The following is a 20,625-nucleotide window of genomic DNA, read 5'->3' on the forward strand; positions in this document are numbered from 1 at the left end:
GTAAAATCAGGAGAAGCTAAAGTCTGTTTTAAAGATCGATTTAACCCTCCTATTGTGTCGAGATGTGCGAAACCTTTAATTTTCTGATCAAAACAAGGCTTCAGCACATCCTCAACAATGGCCGACTACAGGAAATGTAGATGGGCCAGACATTTTCAGCAGCCTGTTTAAAACCTATTTAACTGCTGCAGCGCGCTCAGTGCAGATTAAACACGTTGCTTTGGCGTTTGCAGATGGCGGCAAAATGAACAAACACTGCCGGTCCAGGCAGCTTTAAACGTTTCCGGGTTGACAGACATGTTGTCAGTAGAGCACTTCCCTCCTTGGGACTGTCGACAGCCAGATGTTGAGAAGCTGCTCAGCTGGTCGGAGCTCACATCAGGAAACGTTGATTTGTGAAAGATGTGATTGGCGGCGTCGCTACATCCGTAAACGTCCTGCCCGATCGGTACTGAGCATGTGCAGCTCTCAGCAGAGATGAGCAGGAAGCGAGACGGCTCCCTCGTTAGCTGCTTCCACACACTTTATATGTAGTTTACTCATTTTGTCATACATCAGCTTTATGTACGCTGGGCCCCTCGGAGGCTGCTGCTGGGCCGGATGTGGCCCGCGGGCCGCCAGTTGAGTATGAATAACAAGATTACAAAAAACAAAAATAATAATACAATGCTGTAATAAAAGTATAATAGTATTATGTAATAATATTAAAATAATGTTTCATGCCACCCCCACCTGCCCTTGTGCCTACTTCCAACTAAAAACAGTTGTACTTTGTAAAATTAATCGGGTCTAAGATACATAAAATATAAACTTAAGTATATATATTATGGTTATGGGTGAATATTAAGTTAGTAGATAAAAATTTTATTGGCCGATAGTGTTTTTTTCAGTGCTTGGTGAATTCAAACACGGGTCAAATTTGACCTCCAAATACTAAAGGTGTAAACCCTTATAGGAGGGCTGTGACTCAGGTAACGTCACACAGGTTGTTCCAGAGCCTCGAGGTCCTGACTGGAGACACTGCGTCCCCTCCGGTCTGAACCGTGTGGAGCAGATAAAGACCTCAAACTGGGACCAAGAGGTCAGAGCTGTAACAGGAGAGAGAACACGAAATCAACACGCCTCTGAAACATACTGGGAGCCAGTTAAACTAGGACTTCACAGATTCATTAGGATGTTTAAGTCGTTCCCTTTGTCTCTAAAGATGGAGGATTTAACTAGTTCATTCTTTTCTATTGTAAATGTTTTTATAACTTTTATGAAACAGTGAAGGTCTGAAGATTTGATTGTGACAGATGTTGAAGTTTGTAAATGTGAACGCAGCACCTGGATCTGGTTTGTGGGAACTGTCGTCGTACTCGTGACAATATTATTCATTCAGTGTTTGACCACTTTTCTGTCTCAGAGCCGTCAAAGGTCCAGAACCCGACAGCGACCCACGCCGCTCGGGACGACTACCTGAAGGTGTACTGGCGTCCCGCCGCTGGAGACTTTGACTTCTACCAGGTGTTCATCAAACACAACAACATGTTCCTGCAGAACAAGACGGTTCTGAAGACGCAGAACGAATGTGTGTTTAACGGCCTGGTGCCCGGCAGACTCTACACCGTGCTGGTGAGCACCTGGAGCGGGAAATACGAAACCAGCGCCTCCACCCACGGCAGGACCTGTGAGTGACCTTTGACCCCCCCGACACTGATACACAAACACTAGTGGGGCAGAACAGGTAAAGTTTGGCCACACGTTGGTCACCTGAACAAAGCCATGGGAGGAGGCTTTAAGTTGGGGGTGCTGTAGTGGGAGGTGCATTTTTTGTGTGTACATGCTTGCAGGTGTGTGTGTGTGTGTGTGTGTGTGTGTGTGTGTGTGTGTGTGTGTGTGTGTGTGGGGGGTAATATGAATCAAACGCATGCCAGTCTTGCAGCTCCCAGGCCCCGTTGCACACGGGACAAGAACACAAATACGCACAATATTTTAACCAGAAGCCCAGTTTGCAGCACACAACAACAAGTCAGATCCAGTGAGCATCAGTGTGATAATGTTAAACTGCTCTTAATATCAATATAATATTAATATTTATATCTTAATATCTTTATACCAAACGCTTTAGTTTAAAAACTTGCTCAAGCATTCAATTCTTAGGTAATTAACAACAGGAAAATTATTTAAAACATTTTAATACTTTTAGTATTTTGCATCTGGCAGAGAGTGCTGAGCATGTCTGCAGCTTGACCCTTTTCCAGCAGGGGGCGCTGCAGCACCCGCAGCACCCCTACTTCCCACGGCCCTGCACCTGAACCAGAACTGCTTCACTGCAGCAGCCTCAGCTGGTCTCAGGCTCTGCTCGAGGTTTCTGGACACACGAGCACATTTGAAAAAAGTGAAAATGAAATGTATTTTTTATTCCTGTTGGCCAAAAGTTAAAATCACTAGTTGAACACAAAACAAATACAAAACAATAAAATACAATAAAAATAAATAAAGCTGAATGTGAGCTAAATGCTACCATTAGCATGCTCAAATGTTAATTTTAGCACAATAACATGCTTATAGAAAGGTTAATGTGCTAATGTTGAGCATGTTAGCCTGCTAAGTGCAGCTGAACCACCTGTTCAGCCGTCAGTCGACGAGAGTCTCAAAGAACCGATCACCATTTTGTCACGTTATTACAGATCTAAATCCACAACCTGTTGTTCTCTCCCATCCGAACACATTATTCCTGTCACTCTCTGATTTCCTGACCATGAAAATGAACCCAGAACTGTTGGAGTCCAGTCTCTGATTCTCCTGCAGACAGGCTAACAGTTCCTCTCCTGTCCATCCTGCAGTCCCGGCGGCGGTCCAGTCTCTGGTTCTGGCCGGTCGGGGTACTGAGGACCTGCGGGTGACGTGGTCGGCCGCTCCGGGTGACGTGGATCACTACGAGGTGCAGCTGCTGTTCAGCGACATGAAGGTGTTTCCTCCGATCACTCTGGGCAGCGGTGTGGGAGAGTGTGTCCTGTCATCGCTCACACCCGGACGGCTCTATAAGATCCTGGTCTCCACCTTCAGTGGCCCCAACCAGAGGGCCCAGTTCATAGAGGGCCGCACAGGTCAGACTCACTGTGATGAGGAGGGAATATTACTGGTGTTTCCTAAAGTAAAACTTCTGCTCATTTTCTGAATAGACACTGAGCCTCATGCAAGAAGCACCTCTACAAACAGATTTGATCTTAAGTGGCACTTACGAGTGATTCAAGTCCAGACCTGTTGTACGAATCATGAACAGACTTTTAACACTTCAACATTTTCATTTGACCTGAAATCATAATGCCTTAGTCTGAATGAATTTGGAGTGTAAATGTTACAGAAATCAACTAAAATAAAGATAAATTAAAATAAAGTTAAAGCTCCCTGTGGAGTTTTCTTGTAAACACAGTTTTTGTTTCTCACTAAAACTCATTGTGTGAATCACTGAGGTCCAACAAACACGTCACTGAAAGCTTTGGAACGTGAACGAATGAAGGTTCAGGAGAAGAGAGTGGAAATGAACTTCCATGAGGCCCAGTGTCAAATAATCTGCGTGAAAAGGCATCAAATAAGTTTTTGTACACGTTTGGGTAACTAGCTTCAAAATTTCGGTGTTTCTGTAGGACCGTATCGTTGTCAGATAATCCAGCAGACTGTATGTGTGTATGTAATAGTCTTATATTCTCAGGAACATTGAGGAGATCATTAAAACTGGACCAGCTGCTTCACATCTCTACAACAGAAAATAAAGAATCATTGTAGATATAAAAAGTATAAAGAGCTCTTTAATCTAGTGTCTCTTCCCTCCTCAGTTCCCAGCAAAGTGAAGAACATCCACATCAGTAACAGTGAAGACAGCAGCAGTCTGAAGGTGAGCTGGACTCCCGGTCAGGGCGATGTGGACAGATACTCTGTGTTTCTGTACAGACAGAACAGACAGCTGGACGCCCGGCTCGTCTTCAAACACCAGAACGAGGTGACGTTCGGTTCCCTGCAGCCCGGACAGACGTACAGCGTGACCGTTCAGTCTGTCAGTGGAGAGCTGCTGAACAACAACACAGCCACCGGACGCACAGGTCAGACAATACCACTCTACACAGCTGATAATACTTGTGTACTTTTACTTTTAATACATGATATTATCCTTGCGTCTGTGTGTTCAGTGCCCTCAGCAGTGTCTGGTCTCCAGGTGGAGGACCTCCACTCCACCTGCAGCCTGCAGGTGAGCTGGCAGGAGGCTCTGGGTGTGTCTGATGGATACGTCCTTCAGCTTCTGGATGAAAGAGGCAGCCTGGTGACAAACTCCTCTCAGCCCTCCGGACACACCAGGTACAGGTTTGACGGCCTCACCCCGGGAAAGAAGTACCGAGTCCTGGTCCAGACCACCAGTGGGGGGGTCCACAGCCTGGGAGTCAGCTTAGAAGCTCGGACACGTAAGACTTCCTGTTTCTAACTCAGTCAGGATAGCTTGTCTGTCTGTTGACTCGTGCTTTTCTGAGAGCTGTGTTAGGGCCACTGTTAGCAAAGAGATGAACAGTCAGAATATTTCAAGGGGAAAAGGTCATCATTTGTCAATATAAAAACTTTACACTTTTCAAGAAGAAAAAAGGCAGTTTGTTTTTGCTAATATTTTGGAGGGGAAAGTATGAATTTTTTGAGAAAAAAGCCTCTTTGTGGCATTGACTTGACAACAACATAAAATCCTCCAAGTCCTCTCTAAACAGTCACAGCAGCTCCTTTAACCTGAGTGTTAGCAGTCTGAAGTTTCTCTGCTGAATTAAACTGTTTCACTGAATAAATAAAGAACAAGTGATGGTTAAAACAGTCTCAGAAGCTCATCAGCCCCCTTTTCAGGTCCTGCAGCCGTCACTGATCTGTCCATTAAAGCCAACACCACCACCAGTCTGTCCTTCCACTGGTCTCCACCAGAGGGAGACTTTGAGCTTTATGAGATCTTCTTGTATAAAAGCGACGACTCGCTGCAGGAGAGACGACACGGCCAGTCCAGCAGTCAGCAGTGCTCCTTTCAGGGTCTCAGACCTGGAGCTCCGTACAAGATGGTGGTGGTGACCCACAGCGGGGAGCAGAGCAACCAATCATCCATTTGGGCCAGGACAGGTGAGGGAGGGGACAGGTGAGGGAGGGGACAGGTGAAGGGGGTGACACATCCTTAAAAAGTCTGTTAAAGGGAAACTCCACATATTTATGGTTGAAAGGTCAATTTCTGGTCACGAGGAGTCGACTCAACCTGTTAAAGCAGGTTTATAACATCTTCTGTGTCTCTGGAGGAACTTTGTCAAGTCTGATGTTGATGTTGTGATGTCATAGTGATGTCATCATGGTTATCTCAGTTTGGGTGAAATAGTGATTGCCCCCTAAACCTAATACCTGGTTGCTCCACCCATAGCAGCAACAACTGCAATCAAGCGCTTGCGATAACTTGCAGTGAGTCTTTTACAGCGCTGTGGAGGAGTTTTGGCCCACTCATCTTTGCAGAATTGTTGTAATTCAGCCACATTGGAGGGTTTTCGAGCGTGAACTGCCTTTTTAAGGTCATGCCACAGCATCTCAATAGGATTCAGGTCAGGACTTTGACTAGGCCACTCCAAAGTCTTCATTTTGTTCTTCTTCAGCCATTCAGAGGTGGACTTGCTGGTATGTTTTGGATCATGGTCCTACTGGAGAACCCAAGTTCGCTTCAGCTTGAGGTCACGAACAGATGGCCGGACGTTCTCCTTCAGGAGTTTTTGGTAGACAGCAGAATTCATGGTTCCATTTATTACAGCAAGTCTTCCAGGTCCTGAAGCAGCAAAACAGCCCCAGACCATCACACTACCACCACCATATTTTACTGTTGGTATGATGTTCTTTTTCTGAAATGCGGTGTTACTTTTACGCCAGATGTAATGGGACACACACCTTCCAAAAAGTTCAACTTTTGTCTCGTCAGTCCACAGAGTATTTTCCCAAAAGTCCTGGGGATCATCAAGATGTTTTCTGGCAAAAATGAGACGAGCCTTAATGTTCTTTTTGCTCAGCAGTGGTTTTCGTCTTAGACTCTGCCATGCAGGCCATTTTTGCCCAGTCTCTTTCTTATGGTGGAGTCATGAACACTGACCTTAACTGAGGCAAGTGAGGCCTGCAGTTCTTTGGATGTTGTTGTGGGGTCTTTCGTGACCTCTTGGATGAGTCGTCGCTGTGCTCTTGGGGTAATTTCGGTCGGCTGGCCACTCCTGGGAAGGTTCACCACTGTTCCATGTTTTCGCCATTTGTGGATAATGGCTCTCACTGTGGTTCGCTGGAGTCCCAAAGCTTTAGAAATGGCTTTATAACCTTTTTCAGTCTGATAGATCTCAATTACTTTCTTTCTCATTTGTTCCTGAATTTCTTTGGATCTCGGTCATGATGTCTAGCTTATGAAGATCTTTTGGTCTACCTCACTTTGTCAGGCAGGTCCTATTTAAGTGATTTCTTGATTGAGAACAGGTGTGGCAGTAATCAGGCCTGGGTGTGGCTAGAGAAATTGAACTTGGGTGTGATAAACCACAGTTAAGCTATGTTTTAACAGGTGGGGCAATCACTTTTTCACACAGGGCCATGTAGGTTTGGATTTAGTTTTCCCTTAATAATAACAACCTTCATTTAAAAACTGCATTTTGTGTTTACTTGTGTTATCTTTGACTAATTTAAGTGTGACAAACATGCAAAAAAATAAGAAATCAGGAAGGGGGCAAACACTTTTGCACACCACTGTAAGTGCTTTTACCAAAACATACCAGCAGGAGATCCTGTAGAAAAAAGTTATGCAGTCATAAACATGCTGTTGAAATAAAAGTTATAATCTAAAGTTTTCAATGAACTTTGGTCCAGTTTTAACAGACGGTTAGATGTCTTTTCTGTCAACAGTAATGTTGACTCTGATGTTTCTGTTGATCACGCCTTCACAGTGTTCAGGCTGATGCTGCAGTGATGACGATGACGCCTCAAAGAGACAACACAGAAATAAATCAGCCGCTGGATTCGTCTGTAACAGACAGTCTGCATTACAAACTGCAGTTGAGGGTCTAACAGAAAAGGATGCTCTTGGTTGCATCATGGGAAATGTAGGATCCAGTGTTTTTAGACTAACAGTGAGGATATCTCCACCTCTGCTGCTCAGGTTCTGTTTTTAGTCTCCTGTGAGTCCCCCGTCTTTATTAAATCACCGGAGAACCTCTTCAAACCTGATGTTCATCTGCATATTTACAACACATATGTTTTTATTAAAGTTATCCGGGAATTATCAGTATTTTGTAACTGTTAAAAGACCTCATGGTGTTATTATTGTTTTATCATTTAAGTTTTATGTACTTTTGTCTAAATAATACATTTTCCACCAGTTTGTGTTTTGTGAAGCACTTTTGTGTAAAGACGCTCTGACAAAAACCTTCGTCCTCTGTCGCTTCGTCTTCAGTCCCAGCAGCCGTGGCGTCTCTGAAGGCTCACAGTGGAAACCAGTCTGATGCTCTGTGGGTGAACTGGGATCGGGGCAATGGTGATCTGAGCGGGTACCTGCTGACTCTCTACAACCTCGACGGCTCTCAGCGGGCCAAGCAGCAGCTGGGGTCAGAGGTCACCGAGTTCGTCTTCTCAGACCTGGTACCTGGTCGACTGTACAAAGCCGAAGTGCTGAGCCTCAGCGGAGAGCTGAGCAACAGAGCCAGCACACTGGGCAGGACTGGTGAGACACACGTCATCTATTATTATCAGTAATAATTCATAATGGTCCTTGGACCTGATATTACGGTCTGCTCTGGTCTGGTTTGGTTTGGGGTGTTACAACACACTGATGATGTTTTTCCTGTTCGTACTACAGGACATCTTGTGAACCATAAAGTATTACAGCCCCCCCTCCCCCATTCGTTGCTATTAGTTTTATAGCAGTCAATAATCGGAGGAAGATGAAAACATTTTCCATCTGACAAACAACAAAAATAACATTTTCTTTTTTCTGTCCTCCTCAGCTCCCAGACCTCCCACCTCCTTCCTGTTCGGGGGGGTCACCAACACCTCCCTGGAGATCACCTGGAGCGGCCCCGTCGGCTCCGACTACGACGACTTCGACCTGCAGTGGACTCCTCTGGACCAGCTGTCCGTCATCAACCCGTACCACAGCCGCACCTCTGGTAGCCGCATCCTGAGAGGGATGTTCCCCGGACGACTCTACACCTTCAGCCTCCGCAGTGTCAGCGGGGCCACGGAGCCCGGGGCCACACCCACCTACAGCACACCCATCCACAACAGCATCCGAACCAGTAGGTGGCAGCACATCACTTCAATTCACTTCAGTTTAAAATATCAAATAAAAAATATAATATCATTCACAAGGGTCATTCAAGGCAGGAGGGTTTGCAAACATTAAAACACACAACGAAAACAACTATCTGAAAATACAAAATATAAAAATCTAAAGAAACAAGATAAAATGCTGAAAGACACAAGAGGGAATCCTCAGCGGATCAATAACATCCATCAGTCTGTAAACTGAACCTGTTTTACCTTAAAGAACAGGTTCTGTCTACTCACATGTCCATATGTATATTGATCACATGTCCATCTGGCGTTCAGCTTCATTTTGCTGACTTCCTTTGAATTAATTTCTGTCTTTGAGGAAAAAGAGAAGTAAACCTGAAGTAAAATAAAAAATAAAAATAAAGGATATTAATGATCTGTAGCTTCAGCCTGCACCTTTTCAGTGTTTAACAAATCTTTAATGTTGAATTTTCTAGTTATTTATGAGCTGAAATACATGTTTTTTTAAAACGTACCTCAGTATGTGTTTATATATTAATATTGCATTGCGAATAGTAGAGTGATGTGTTGTTGTGTCTTGCTGTAGAGCCGGAGCGAGTCCACAACCTCCACTGTCGCCCTCAGAGCTCCACCTCCATCTCCTGCTCCTGGGGGCCCCCGGAGGCTGACTACGACTCCTACACCATCGAGTGTCTCCACCAGGACTCCCAGATCCTGGTCTATTCCCGACGCACCGGCCGAGACTCCACCGCCTACCTCATCAACCAGCTGGAGCCCCACAAACGCTACACCGTCTCAGTGAAGGTGATCTCGGACCAGATGACCAGCGAGGAGGCTCAGGACAGCGTGGTCACCATGATCGACCGTAAGGTTAACATGTTCTCATACACGAAGCCATAAAGGACAGAAAACAGGAGCTTTTAGGATCTGTGTTTGTTGTTTAGGTGAGGACTCAAGTCTTGGTCAATAACTGGAAGTGACATCTGCACTTTACTCTCATCTCAATCTGTTCTGCTGAAGTTTAACAAACAAATCAGGAGAGTTTTAAAATAAACAGACTTTCTAAACCATCCTGACACGACTCCTCCAGGTCCTCCGGTCCCCCCCCTCAGTACCCGGGTCAGTGACAAGTCCGCTGTGGTCACCAAGTCCTCCATCTTCTTCAAGTTTAACTGCAGCTGGTTCAGTGACGTCAACGGAGCCATTAAGTTCTTTGCTGTGGTGGTGACGGAGTCTGAAGGTAATGATGTCATAACAGCAAAACATCTTCTCATTGGTTAAATGTCAGCAGGCGGAGCCAGACTCCTGCACAGGTGCAAACCTGTATCCACTCCACAAAACCAGTTACTAATGTGATCAGTGTTTAACGATCAGCTCACACAACATGAGTGCTTCAGTCATGATTTAAACCTGATTCAACACCAACTGAACAAAAGAATAAAAGTTTATACAGTTGGATCATTTGGATCATTTGGACTTTTTGACTTTAACCTCTAAACCCCAGTTAGAGACGACAGCAGCCAGAGAAGTTAGAAATGATGAAATTATTCTCGGAAAGATGAAAACAAATAAACGGGAACATTATTTTTTATTTCTTTTTTCTGTTTTGTTAAATGTATTCATTTATTTTCCTTTCTCCTGTTTATTTCTGTCCGTTATTTAAAGGATCTGGTGACGTGCCGCCGGAGCAGCAGCACCCTCTGCCCTCCTACCTGGACTATCGATCCAACAGTTCCATTAAATCCTACCAGACCAGTTACTTCCCCAGTCACTGCACCGAGGGCCCCGACAGCAGCTCCCACAGCTTTGAGATGAATGTGGGGACGGGGATGGACTCACTGGGAGGCTCCTGTGACCACAGAGACTCAGGCCGAGATCCAGAGACCAGCAGAGACCTGAACTTGTTCTGTGACGGACCACTGAAACCCAAAACTGCCTACAGGTACTGAAGAAGTGAAAAAAGACACTTTTTATTATAGAAATCAAACTCTTTCAACATAAATGACCCCCAATAATAAACAAATAATAACAACAATAAGTATTATTACTGTTTCCATCACTGTCCTGCTGTCTCTTACTGTATCATCATTAACACTGTTTTTAAGGATTTGATCTACATTTATGAGACTAACTGTCCTTTTAATTTGACAAATGATAAGTTGTGTAAACATGTCAGCAGGTCTGAACGTGAACGTCTCCTTTGCTGTCGTGTTTCTGTTCTCAAAGTGTTGAAAACAGTCAAGGTTTCTGTTTCAGTCACGTGCCGGAGAAGCTGTCTCCATTTATAGTAGAAAGGATGAGAAATGTCAAAGTTTAAAACAATCAGGTAATGTGGGAACTTTTTACTGTCAGGATTGATTTTGCGTCCCTAATTTAGAGATTCAAGCCTCAGATTAGCTGCAGTTTCATTAAAGAACTTTAAAGGTTTGTTGAAGCAAACTGCAGCAGCATCAACACTTAGCTGATACAGTACTTTACAATGTACTGTATACAAAGTCTCAAATCCTATCATGTGAATGTGTCTTTTCCAATCTGTCCAACATACGACACCTTCTGTCCTGACAGCCTCGACTCAGGTAAAGAAAACAAACAAAAAGGAGTAACAGAGCTCGCTCAGACGGACGGAGGCAGCAGTGAAATGACAAGACGAAGAAACAGAATATTGAGTAATTAAAGAGCATCACATGTTATATTATGTCAATATTATCTGTATTAAGTTAAAGAGTTTCAGTTTATTCATTTTCTCTGAAAGATGATTTAAACTGGAAAGAGGAGCAGAATATCTAACTTAACTACAAGTGTAGTCGCTCGACTGAAATATTAATCATACCAAATATTAATGCAGAAATATTAAAGTAAAGTAAAGCTTCGTTTGCCCTGTGTTTGTGTCTGCAGGCTCAGTGTTCGAGCTTTCACTCAGCTGTTTGATGACGAGAAAAACGACTTCACCGTCAGGTCTCCTCTCTTCACTGATACCTACCTGTCGCTACCTGTGGTCACCGAGGCCGGTGAGCAGAAAATATCATCTGCAGTCAAAACATCATCAAAGTTTGTAGCAGCAAGAAAAGTGGAGAATGTAGAAAAGGAAATCAAGACAAAACAATTGTTGGTGAAGAAGAAGAGGAGATGAAAGAGACTGAGAATCTTTATTTTATTATTTAATGTTTAATTTTACAGAGACGAGTATATATATGAACTAATGCCACATATCACAGCATTTATAGCTTAAACTAGTTTGCTATGCTGCTCCCTGCTGGGCCTTTGAAATACACAAAAACTCAACAAGAAAATACAAAAGAGCACAAAACATAAACAAAGAGACAATAAAATGACCGTAAAACTCAATGACCAGATCATTCATGTCAACATGACTGGTCCCTCTTTACAACTGTTTCTACTGGAGCTGAAACTGATCCCAGTCATGATCCATGTTGAGTTTTGTATGTGAGGAGTTCACATGTTGATCCTGAACATTTATGAAAGGAGACCTTACAGTTCTCCATAGAGCCACCAGCTCACTGAGCACCTGAGGAGTCTGCTTATTTATTTATTTATTCATTCTATATTATTTGCAGATGAGTTTAATATCAGCGGATGTAATGAAACGATCAAACGTAACATATTTAATTCCTTAAGCACATGGCAGTGGTGAGATCTTATCAGCTTCCTGTCCAAACCTTAAATTGCAGCATTATATATCATAAGAGGCCCGATCGTTGTAGAAGCTGCTTGTGACCAAGATGTTAAACAATAACTTAAAAAGATCATTGATGAAGTGCATAAAACTGATGCAGAATGTAACATCAGACACAGATATTTTACTTCTGTTCAATACATCATCCATTAATCTTTTAATTGAACTTATAACTTCTGACGAGGACTGAGTCCTGAATGAAAATCAACATTTCATTCATGCTGAGTTTTCAAACCTGCTGCTGTAGACTGAAAGTGATGAAACAGTTTAAACAGAAGTTAAAGGCCCTTTGATGGCTGAATGTGTGTGACAGTAGTTTGTTGTCCTGCAGAGCCTCTGAGCGGTGTGATCGAAGGCATCAGTGCTGGCATGTTCCTCATCGTCATGATGGTGGGAGTCACCACTCTGCTCGTCTGCAGACAAAAGGCTCGCAAAGTGTGAGTATCTCCAAAACGAAGCCACTGAGGTGCTGCAGGTTAGTGACTGTAACAGACTTTAGCACTTGGCTTCAGATAAGAGGTGTGAAGCGGTATCTCAATGAGACGACTCAATGTATTAAACCAAACAAAATTTCAGAACTTAAGATAAATCCTTTCTTGCAAATCTTATCTTTGTACCTCTCCAGTGTACAATTGGTGGGCGACCTCATAGTCTCGAGCACCGAAAGTATAGTTTTGTTCCTTTTTTCAGAAAAAAGTATTGACCAAACTGTTCTTCAGCTTTACGTGATGTTTTTACTGCTCACGGCACAAAAAATAAGGAATCCATCACAGCAGTCCATACATTTCACCATGAGGCCAACATTTTTACCAACACTCGCTTCATAAAGACTCAAAAAGTAAACGCCACCCTCACCTCCTCATGAACACTAATGAGTGTTTATTGTTAGCGGGGCTGTGCTGCCCTCTGCTGGACACTGACATATAAAACATTGTTTTCTATGTTGTAGTTTGATTATAATGTAAACTCCTGTCACAATGAAAAACTAATCATTCAGTTATTAAAGGCGAAAAGATCAAAAGTTCTTTTAACACACACATATATGTATATACTGTATATACTATGTATATACAGTATACGGTATGTATAGTATATACTGTATATAATGTGTCGATCCTGCATGAAAATATAAAAGTTTTGATTGGGTGGGTCTGAGGCTCTGATTGGACAACAGTACAGGTGTGTTCTTGTGTGAAGGTGCATCAGGGTGGAGCAGGTAAACTGGCTGCTCCACCTCGATAAATAACAGGTAATAACTCTGCTGTAGTGTATTATATTTTTTGCTTAGTACTTCTATTCCTGAGTGCACTTACATGATAGTGAGCTGCTGTAACAAAAGAGTTTCCCCTCGGGGATCAATAAAGTATTTCTGATTCTGATTCTGATTCAGAGTTGAGGAGAGAGCGACAGTAAGGATGAGTGTGAGGAGAGAGAGACTGACATCAGGAGCTCATCTGGGGGTCAGAGGGTAAGAAAATACTACTACTACTACTGTTACTGCTACTACTACTGTAGATGTTACTACTACTGTTACTGTTACTACTACTACTGTAACTGCTACTACTACTGTTACTGCTACTACTACTGTTACTGTTACTACTACTACTGTAACTGTTACTACTACTACTGTTACTGCTACTACTACTGTTACTGCTACTACTACTGTTACTGTTACTACTACTACTGTAACTGTTACTACTACTGTTACTGCTACTACTACTGTTACTGCTACTACTACTGTTACTGTTACTACTACTACTGTAACTGTTACTACTACTACTGTTACTGCTACTACTACTACTGTAACTGTTACTACTACTGTTACTGTTACTACTACTACTGTAACTGCTACTACTACTGTTACTGCTACTACTACTACTGTTACTACTACTACTGTAACTGTTACTACTACTACTGTTACTGCTACTACTACTACTGTAACTGTTACTACTACTGTTACTGTTACTACTACTACTGTTACTGCTACTACTACTACTGCTACTGCTACTACTACTGTTACTGCTACTACTACTACTGCTGTTACTGCTACTACTACTACTGTTACTACTACTACTGTAACTGTTACTACTACTACTGTTACTGCTACTACTACTACTGTAACTGTTACTACTACTGTAACTGTTACTACTACTACTGTTACTGCTACTACTACTACTGTAACTGTTACTACTACTGTAACTGTTACTACTACTGTTACTGTTACTACTACTACTGCTACTGCTACTACTACTGTTACTGTTACTGTTAGGGGGAGAGGGAAGCACAATGCAAATTCACTCCCTTTGTAGTGAGGGAGTAGCAAGCCGATTGGCAGTAGCAGAGTGTAGTGGACGGGCTAATATATAATTATAAACTAGGCCTACTTATACTACTAATAGTAATACTAACTCTAATACTTTACTACTCACTAATACTGAGACTATTCAAAGTAATACTATTACTATTACTGAGGTTTAGGTTAATACTAACATACTTGTGTGTACTGAGACTAAAAATAACAGTGTACCTGTATGCTAATAGGAATAATTTAATGCTACACTAATACCTATAATAATGCTAATGTAAATGTTAATACTGAGATGAATCCTAATACTTATTCCACTAGTAGTACTAGCTCTAATAATAACTGCCAGTAACAAGATGTTATTATGCAATATATAAAAAGTAAAGATGAACAACAGGAACAGTGATCTAACAGCAGGTGATTGTTGATCAGTTTGGATTGATTTTGTTGACACAGCAGCTGAGTTGAAACAGTGGAGTCTTTAATGACATTAATGACAGTCGTCATTGTTCAGAGTAACACCACTCCTTTCTCCCTGCAGGCTGAAACAGTTTGCAGCTTTAATCACTGTGTGGCTGTAAATAGATCAATAGATCTGAGGTGTGTCAGTGTGTTTGTTGCACTCTGTGTTCTCTGATTATTCAACAACATGTTTAACCACCAACTTCTGTTGCTCCTTTTATTTCTCAGCAACCGTCGAATCTCCAGGTGAGAAATCCAAACATCTCTTCTGTTACACAGCTTTGTTTCAGCAGTTTGTCTTTGATCTTTGGACATTTTTCTTCTTATTAAAACATTTTGTTTGTGTCCTTCAGTCCCATCAAGATCCTGAACTTTGAGTGTCACTACAACAAACTGCAGGCCGACTCCAACTACCTGCTGTCAGAGGAGTACGAGGTCAGTTAGCAGGTCCTATCTACTGTTTAATAAAACACTATCCGGCAACACCTCCTTTAGGATCCTAGAGGCCTGAGGGTAGAAGCTCTTCCTGAGCCTCTCAGTGCTGGCCTGGTGTATCCGGTACCTTCTTCTTCCCTGTTCGGTGCTGTTTCCGTACCAGGCAGAGATGTTCCCTGTCAGGACGCTCTCTATGGTGCAGTAGTAGAAATGTCTCAGTATCTGAGGGGATACCTGGATATTTCCTCAAGCGTCTGAGGTGAAACAGTCTGTGCCTTGCCTTTCTCACCACTGAGTCAGTATGCAGCGCCCAGGTCAGGCCCTCGGTGATGTGGACAGAAAGGTACTTGAAGCTGTCCACCCGTTGATATTAAGGGGGCGTAGTTCCTTCCCTGCTTCTTCCCAAAGTCCACTATCAGCTGCTTAGTCTTGCTGACGTTCAGGAGTAGGTTGCTGTCCTGACACCAGCGGGTCAGGTCCTCTACTTCCTTCAGGTCGGCCTTTTCATTGTTATCTATGATCAGGCCCACCACAGCTGGGTTGTCTGCAAACTTGATGATGTTGTTGGAGTCGAAAGTGGCCACACAGTTGTGTGCGTACAGGGAGAACAGCAGGGGGCTCAAAACGCAGCCCTGGGGTTCTCCGGTGATAAGGATGAGGGTGGAAGAGGTGTGTCCCCCCACCCTCACCACCTGGGGTCTGCCCGTCAGGAAGACCCTCATCCACATCCACTCGAACTGATCATCAATCAGAGATAAAGCAGAAACAAACAGAAGACTTTCTAGTAAAGACAGAAATAAAACTATTTATTGAGTTTAAAGGCTCATTGTTGACACTGGCAATTTTTTATAAGAACATTTATCAAAAAGTACCAGGTCTCTATCAAGGAGATTATACACTTTTTTTGGTATATTAACATTATGGAAAGTATAATATAATTTAATCATAATTTCTTATTTGCTAGATGATATACATTTATATAAATGAAGAAAATAACATATTTAACTCTGCTGTTTTCTTCCTGTCAGGACCTGAAGGACGTTGGTCGTAATCAGCCGCTGGACTCGGCTCTGCTGCCGGAGAACCGCGGCAAGAACCGATACAACAACATCCTGCCCTGTGAGTGACACACATGTTAACATGCAGAGAAGAAGAAGACACGTGAACATCATCCATCAGTGTATTTTTCTGTATGTATCTGACTCTGGTTTCTGTGTTCAGATGACTCAACAAGGGTGAAGCTGTCCTACGTGGATGATGATCCGTGTTCCGACTACATCAACGCCAGCTACATCCCTGTAAGATCATCATCATCATCATCATCATCATCATGTAGTGACTGAACATGTGACAAGGATTTATGTAAAAATAAGAAAACCACATCATGTAAATAAACAGAGCAGACTGTGTTAACTCTCCCTTTAAGGTCCATATCAGTGTATTTTAGTCAAACAATATATAAATTATTCAGTAATTCGATAATCAAAATAGTTGTTGATTATTTTTCTATTGATCAGTTGATTAATGGTTTCAGCTCCGATATCTGTTGTCTATCTATTGAAGCTGTTAGATGCTCGCTGACATTTCAACCCATGATGGAGGTTTTCCATCAGTTCCATCTGTTAAAAATATTTAGTTCATCATTTTTTGTGCTTTCCCCCCAAAGTTGAGCCTGACCGGTGTTGTTTCCTTAAAAACTTTAGCGTTAAAAATTAAGCTCTGTGAGTTTATATTTATTTATTTATCTGAATATCATATATATATGTATATAAATAACATATATAAATAATATATGCATTATAAAGAGATATATTTTCTGTTTGTGTCATATTACTGTTCCTCAAAGCACTTTTCCTTATTGATCATGAAAATATCAGACACTGATTAATGATTTCTCCATATTCAGCTAATAACAAACTGTTACTTTAGTGTTACTGGGATCAAACCCGACTCTGACTCTTTCTCACTCTGATATTCACATTCACACTTTCTATGTTTTTTTATAATTCTATTTTTTTTGGCATCAAAACATAATCACAGAGTTGATCAGACAGTAGGTCTGAGCTAAAGGAGACAGAAAGACACAACTTTTAAAAGGTGGGTAAAAAAAAAAGGGGACATAATTCCTTTACGCTGCAAAGATCTTACAAAGGACGAATTTAACTCACATTAACTCTCTGTTACTGCTGTGTGGAGGCAAATCCTCGTCTGTTGTCCTATCCCCTTACTTTGGCACCAAGCCCTTTCATTGGTAACATTGCTCTGAACTGTTGTGTTTCAGCTGGAGGTTTTTCATAGATCCACTTCAATAATGTGCATTTTTAGTTATACATGACCAGAACTTAACTTTCTTTGAACAGCTCCAAAAGCATGTGAGTCCCAGCTGTCAAAATACACTTAATACACAAACATGATTACCAGGATCCATTTTGTTGATAACATGAGGTGTTGTGTGTTGTCTGTGTAATATCCTGTACTGTTTATTACAAACACAGAGAGAATAGGAGGTCTCTCTGTATGTTCTGTTAAGTCTTAATGTTCCTCCTGTGTGTTTTCAGGGGAATAACTTCCGTCGGGAGTATGTCGCCACACAGGGTCCTCTGCCGGGAACTAAAGATGACTTCTGGAAGATGGTTTGGGAGCAGAACATCCACAACATCGTGATGGTGACTCAGTGTGTGGAGAAAGGCAGGGTGAGTATATACTACATCATCTGTAGTCTGTCATCTAAAGGCTGAACAGTTTCAGTGTCAGTTATTAAAACCTGTGAGGGAATAATCTGCATCTTTAAACTCTGTCACTGTCACAGAAACAGATACTGCTGATCTGTCTCTGGTCTTTGAAACAGTTTTGTTGTGGCCAAACATAGATGACATCTACAGCTACAGTGGAGTTAATAAATAGAAAACGTTTGCTCGAAAACATCAGCAGTGAACATCTGGATCCAGATGGGTAATTTATGATAAAGCTTTGTGTTTGCGTTGTTCAGTTTTATAAATCTAAATCATTGTGGAACTGAGCACATGTGCAGAGTCTGATTTCACCTCCAACAGTTGGACATACATGGACGTAGTTTAGTTTGTTCGACACAGTGAGAGAGAGACGACATCAGGTCACACATGTCTACAGAGTGTCAAGAGATGACACAATAAAGTCCAGGACTTGTTTACACTGTGGTCTTTGATGTAAACACACCTGCCTCTGTGACATCATACTAACATCACACAATAAAAACTATAATAAATAACCAATAAATAATATCATAAATACTTATCATCCACAGTAAAATCAACAGAGACACACAGCTGTGTGTGTATAAAAGCTTCTGCCAGCTCCAGCAGTCTGTAGCACGACTGTATGATTCATTTATCACATGTATCTGAAAACCATCATCTGTACACACGTTCCACCCATGTTACACACACGTTACATCCATGTTACACATGTTACATCCATGTTACACACACGTTACATCCATGTTACACATGTTGCATCCATGTTACACACGTTACATCCATGTTACACACGTTACATCCATGTTACACATGTTGCATCCATGTTACACACGTTGCATCCATGTTACACACACGTTACATCCATGTTACACATGTTGCATCCATGTTACACATGTTGCATCCATGTTACACACACGTTACATCCATGTTACACATGTTGCATCCATGTTACACACGTTACATCCATGTTACACATGTTGCATCCATGTTACACACACGTTACATCCATGTTACACATGTTGCATCCATGTTACACACACGTTACATCCATGTTACACATGTTGCATCCATGTTACACACGTTACATCCATGTTACACATGTTGCATCCATGTTACACACACGTTACATCCATGTTACACATGTTGCATCCATGTTACACACACGTTACATCCATGTTACACATGTTGCATCCATGTTACACACGTTACATCCATGTTACACATGTTACATCCATGTTACACACATTACATCCATGTTACACATGTTGCATCCATGTTACACACGTTACATCCATGTTACACACACGTTACATCCATGTTACACATGTTGCATCCATGTTACACACGTTACATCCATGTTACACATGTTGCATCCATGTTACACACGTTACATCCATGTTACACATGTTGCATCCATGTTACACACGTTACATCCATGTTACACACACGTTACATCCATGTTACACATGTTGCATCCATGTTACACACGTTACATCCATGTTACACATGTTGCATCCATGTTACACACACGTTACATCCATGTTACACATGTTGCATCCATGTTACACACACGTTACATCCATGTTACACATGTTGCATCCATGTTACACACACGTTACATCCATGTTACACATGTTGCATCCATGTTACACACGTTACATCCATGTTACACACACGTTACATCCATGTTACACATGTTGCATCCATGTTACACACGTTACATCCATGTTACACATGTTGCATCCATGTTACACACGTTACATCCATGTTACACATGTTGCATCCATGTTACACACGTTACATCCATGTTACACATGTTGCATCCATGTTACACACACGTTACATCCATGTTACACATGTTGCATCCATGTTACACACACGTTACATCCATGTTACACACACGTTACATCTATGTTACACGTTATATATACACAAATATATATCTCTTTCAAGGAAGTTTTTTCTTGCCACTGTCGCCAAGTGCTTGCTCATGGTGGGATTTGTTGGGTCTCTGTAATTAATATTATAAAGAGTTCGGTCTAGACCTGCTCTATAGGAAAAGTGCAATGAGATAACTTCTGTTATGAATTGGCGCTATATAAATAAAACTGAACTGAATTGAATGTAAAAATCCCCCTTCTCCCAAGGGGCATGGACTGTCTTCCTCTTTTAATGATGTTTAATGATGTTCCTTGATGTTACACACATGTCACATCCATGTTACATCCATGTTACACACTCTCCTCCTCTTGGTTCCCTGTGTCCAGGTGAAGTGTGACCACTACTGGCCCTTTGATCAGGATCCACTGTACTACGGAGACCTGATTGTCCAGATGTTGTCAGAGTCTGTTCTTCCTGAGTGGACCATACGAGAGTTCAACATTTGCAGCGTACGTCACAAAAATAATCAACTGATGTTTAACTCTGCCATAACTTTACAACCATAATACTAATCACTTAAAAGGAAAGATAGTGTTTAACAAACCACAAAGAAACAAACGTGTAAAATAACAGATTTTCTATCTTTCATCTTGTTTCAGGTCTTGTTTGAGTTTGATATTACATTTGGTCTCAGATTTCTGTCAGTTATCATATTGGTTCATACAGCAGCTGATACATAAAGCAGCTGGACGTCTCTGAGACATGTTTTGAAAATAAGCCAGAATAAATGGCCTGTTTCATCAGATCCCTCA

At 41.9% G+C, this 20,625-nt stretch overlaps 1 protein-coding gene across 1 annotated transcript in view; it reads left to right on the top strand.

Annotated features, from left to right (window-relative positions):
• Positions 1 to 20,625, top strand: part of LOC122874573 (receptor-type tyrosine-protein phosphatase beta-like) — a 50,353-nt gene that overhangs the window by 24,105 nt on the left and 5,623 nt on the right. The window contains exons 12-30 of the mRNA XM_044192612.1: positions 1,406 to 1,669; positions 2,829 to 3,092; positions 3,822 to 4,085; positions 4,173 to 4,442; positions 4,864 to 5,127; positions 7,463 to 7,729; positions 8,013 to 8,303; positions 8,888 to 9,166; positions 9,392 to 9,541; positions 9,967 to 10,243; positions 11,197 to 11,309; positions 12,327 to 12,432; positions 13,386 to 13,463; positions 14,991 to 15,008; positions 15,116 to 15,197; positions 16,226 to 16,316; positions 16,419 to 16,495; positions 17,756 to 17,890; positions 20,200 to 20,322. Of these exons, the coding sequence (XP_044048547.1) occupies positions 1,406 to 1,669; positions 2,829 to 3,092; positions 3,822 to 4,085; positions 4,173 to 4,442; positions 4,864 to 5,127; positions 7,463 to 7,729; positions 8,013 to 8,303; positions 8,888 to 9,166; positions 9,392 to 9,541; positions 9,967 to 10,243; positions 11,197 to 11,309; positions 12,327 to 12,432; positions 13,386 to 13,463; positions 14,991 to 15,008; positions 15,116 to 15,197; positions 16,226 to 16,316; positions 16,419 to 16,495; positions 17,756 to 17,890; positions 20,200 to 20,322 (3,413 nt within the window). The remainder of the gene's footprint in view (positions 1 to 1,405; positions 1,670 to 2,828; positions 3,093 to 3,821; positions 4,086 to 4,172; positions 4,443 to 4,863; positions 5,128 to 7,462; positions 7,730 to 8,012; positions 8,304 to 8,887; positions 9,167 to 9,391; positions 9,542 to 9,966; positions 10,244 to 11,196; positions 11,310 to 12,326; positions 12,433 to 13,385; positions 13,464 to 14,990; positions 15,009 to 15,115; positions 15,198 to 16,225; positions 16,317 to 16,418; positions 16,496 to 17,755; positions 17,891 to 20,199; positions 20,323 to 20,625) is intronic.

The sequence above is a fragment of the Siniperca chuatsi genome, linkage group LG4 (assembly GCF_020085105.1).
Source record: "Siniperca chuatsi isolate FFG_IHB_CAS linkage group LG4, ASM2008510v1, whole genome shotgun sequence".
NCBI lineage: Eukaryota > Metazoa > Chordata > Actinopteri > Centrarchiformes > Sinipercidae > Siniperca > Siniperca chuatsi.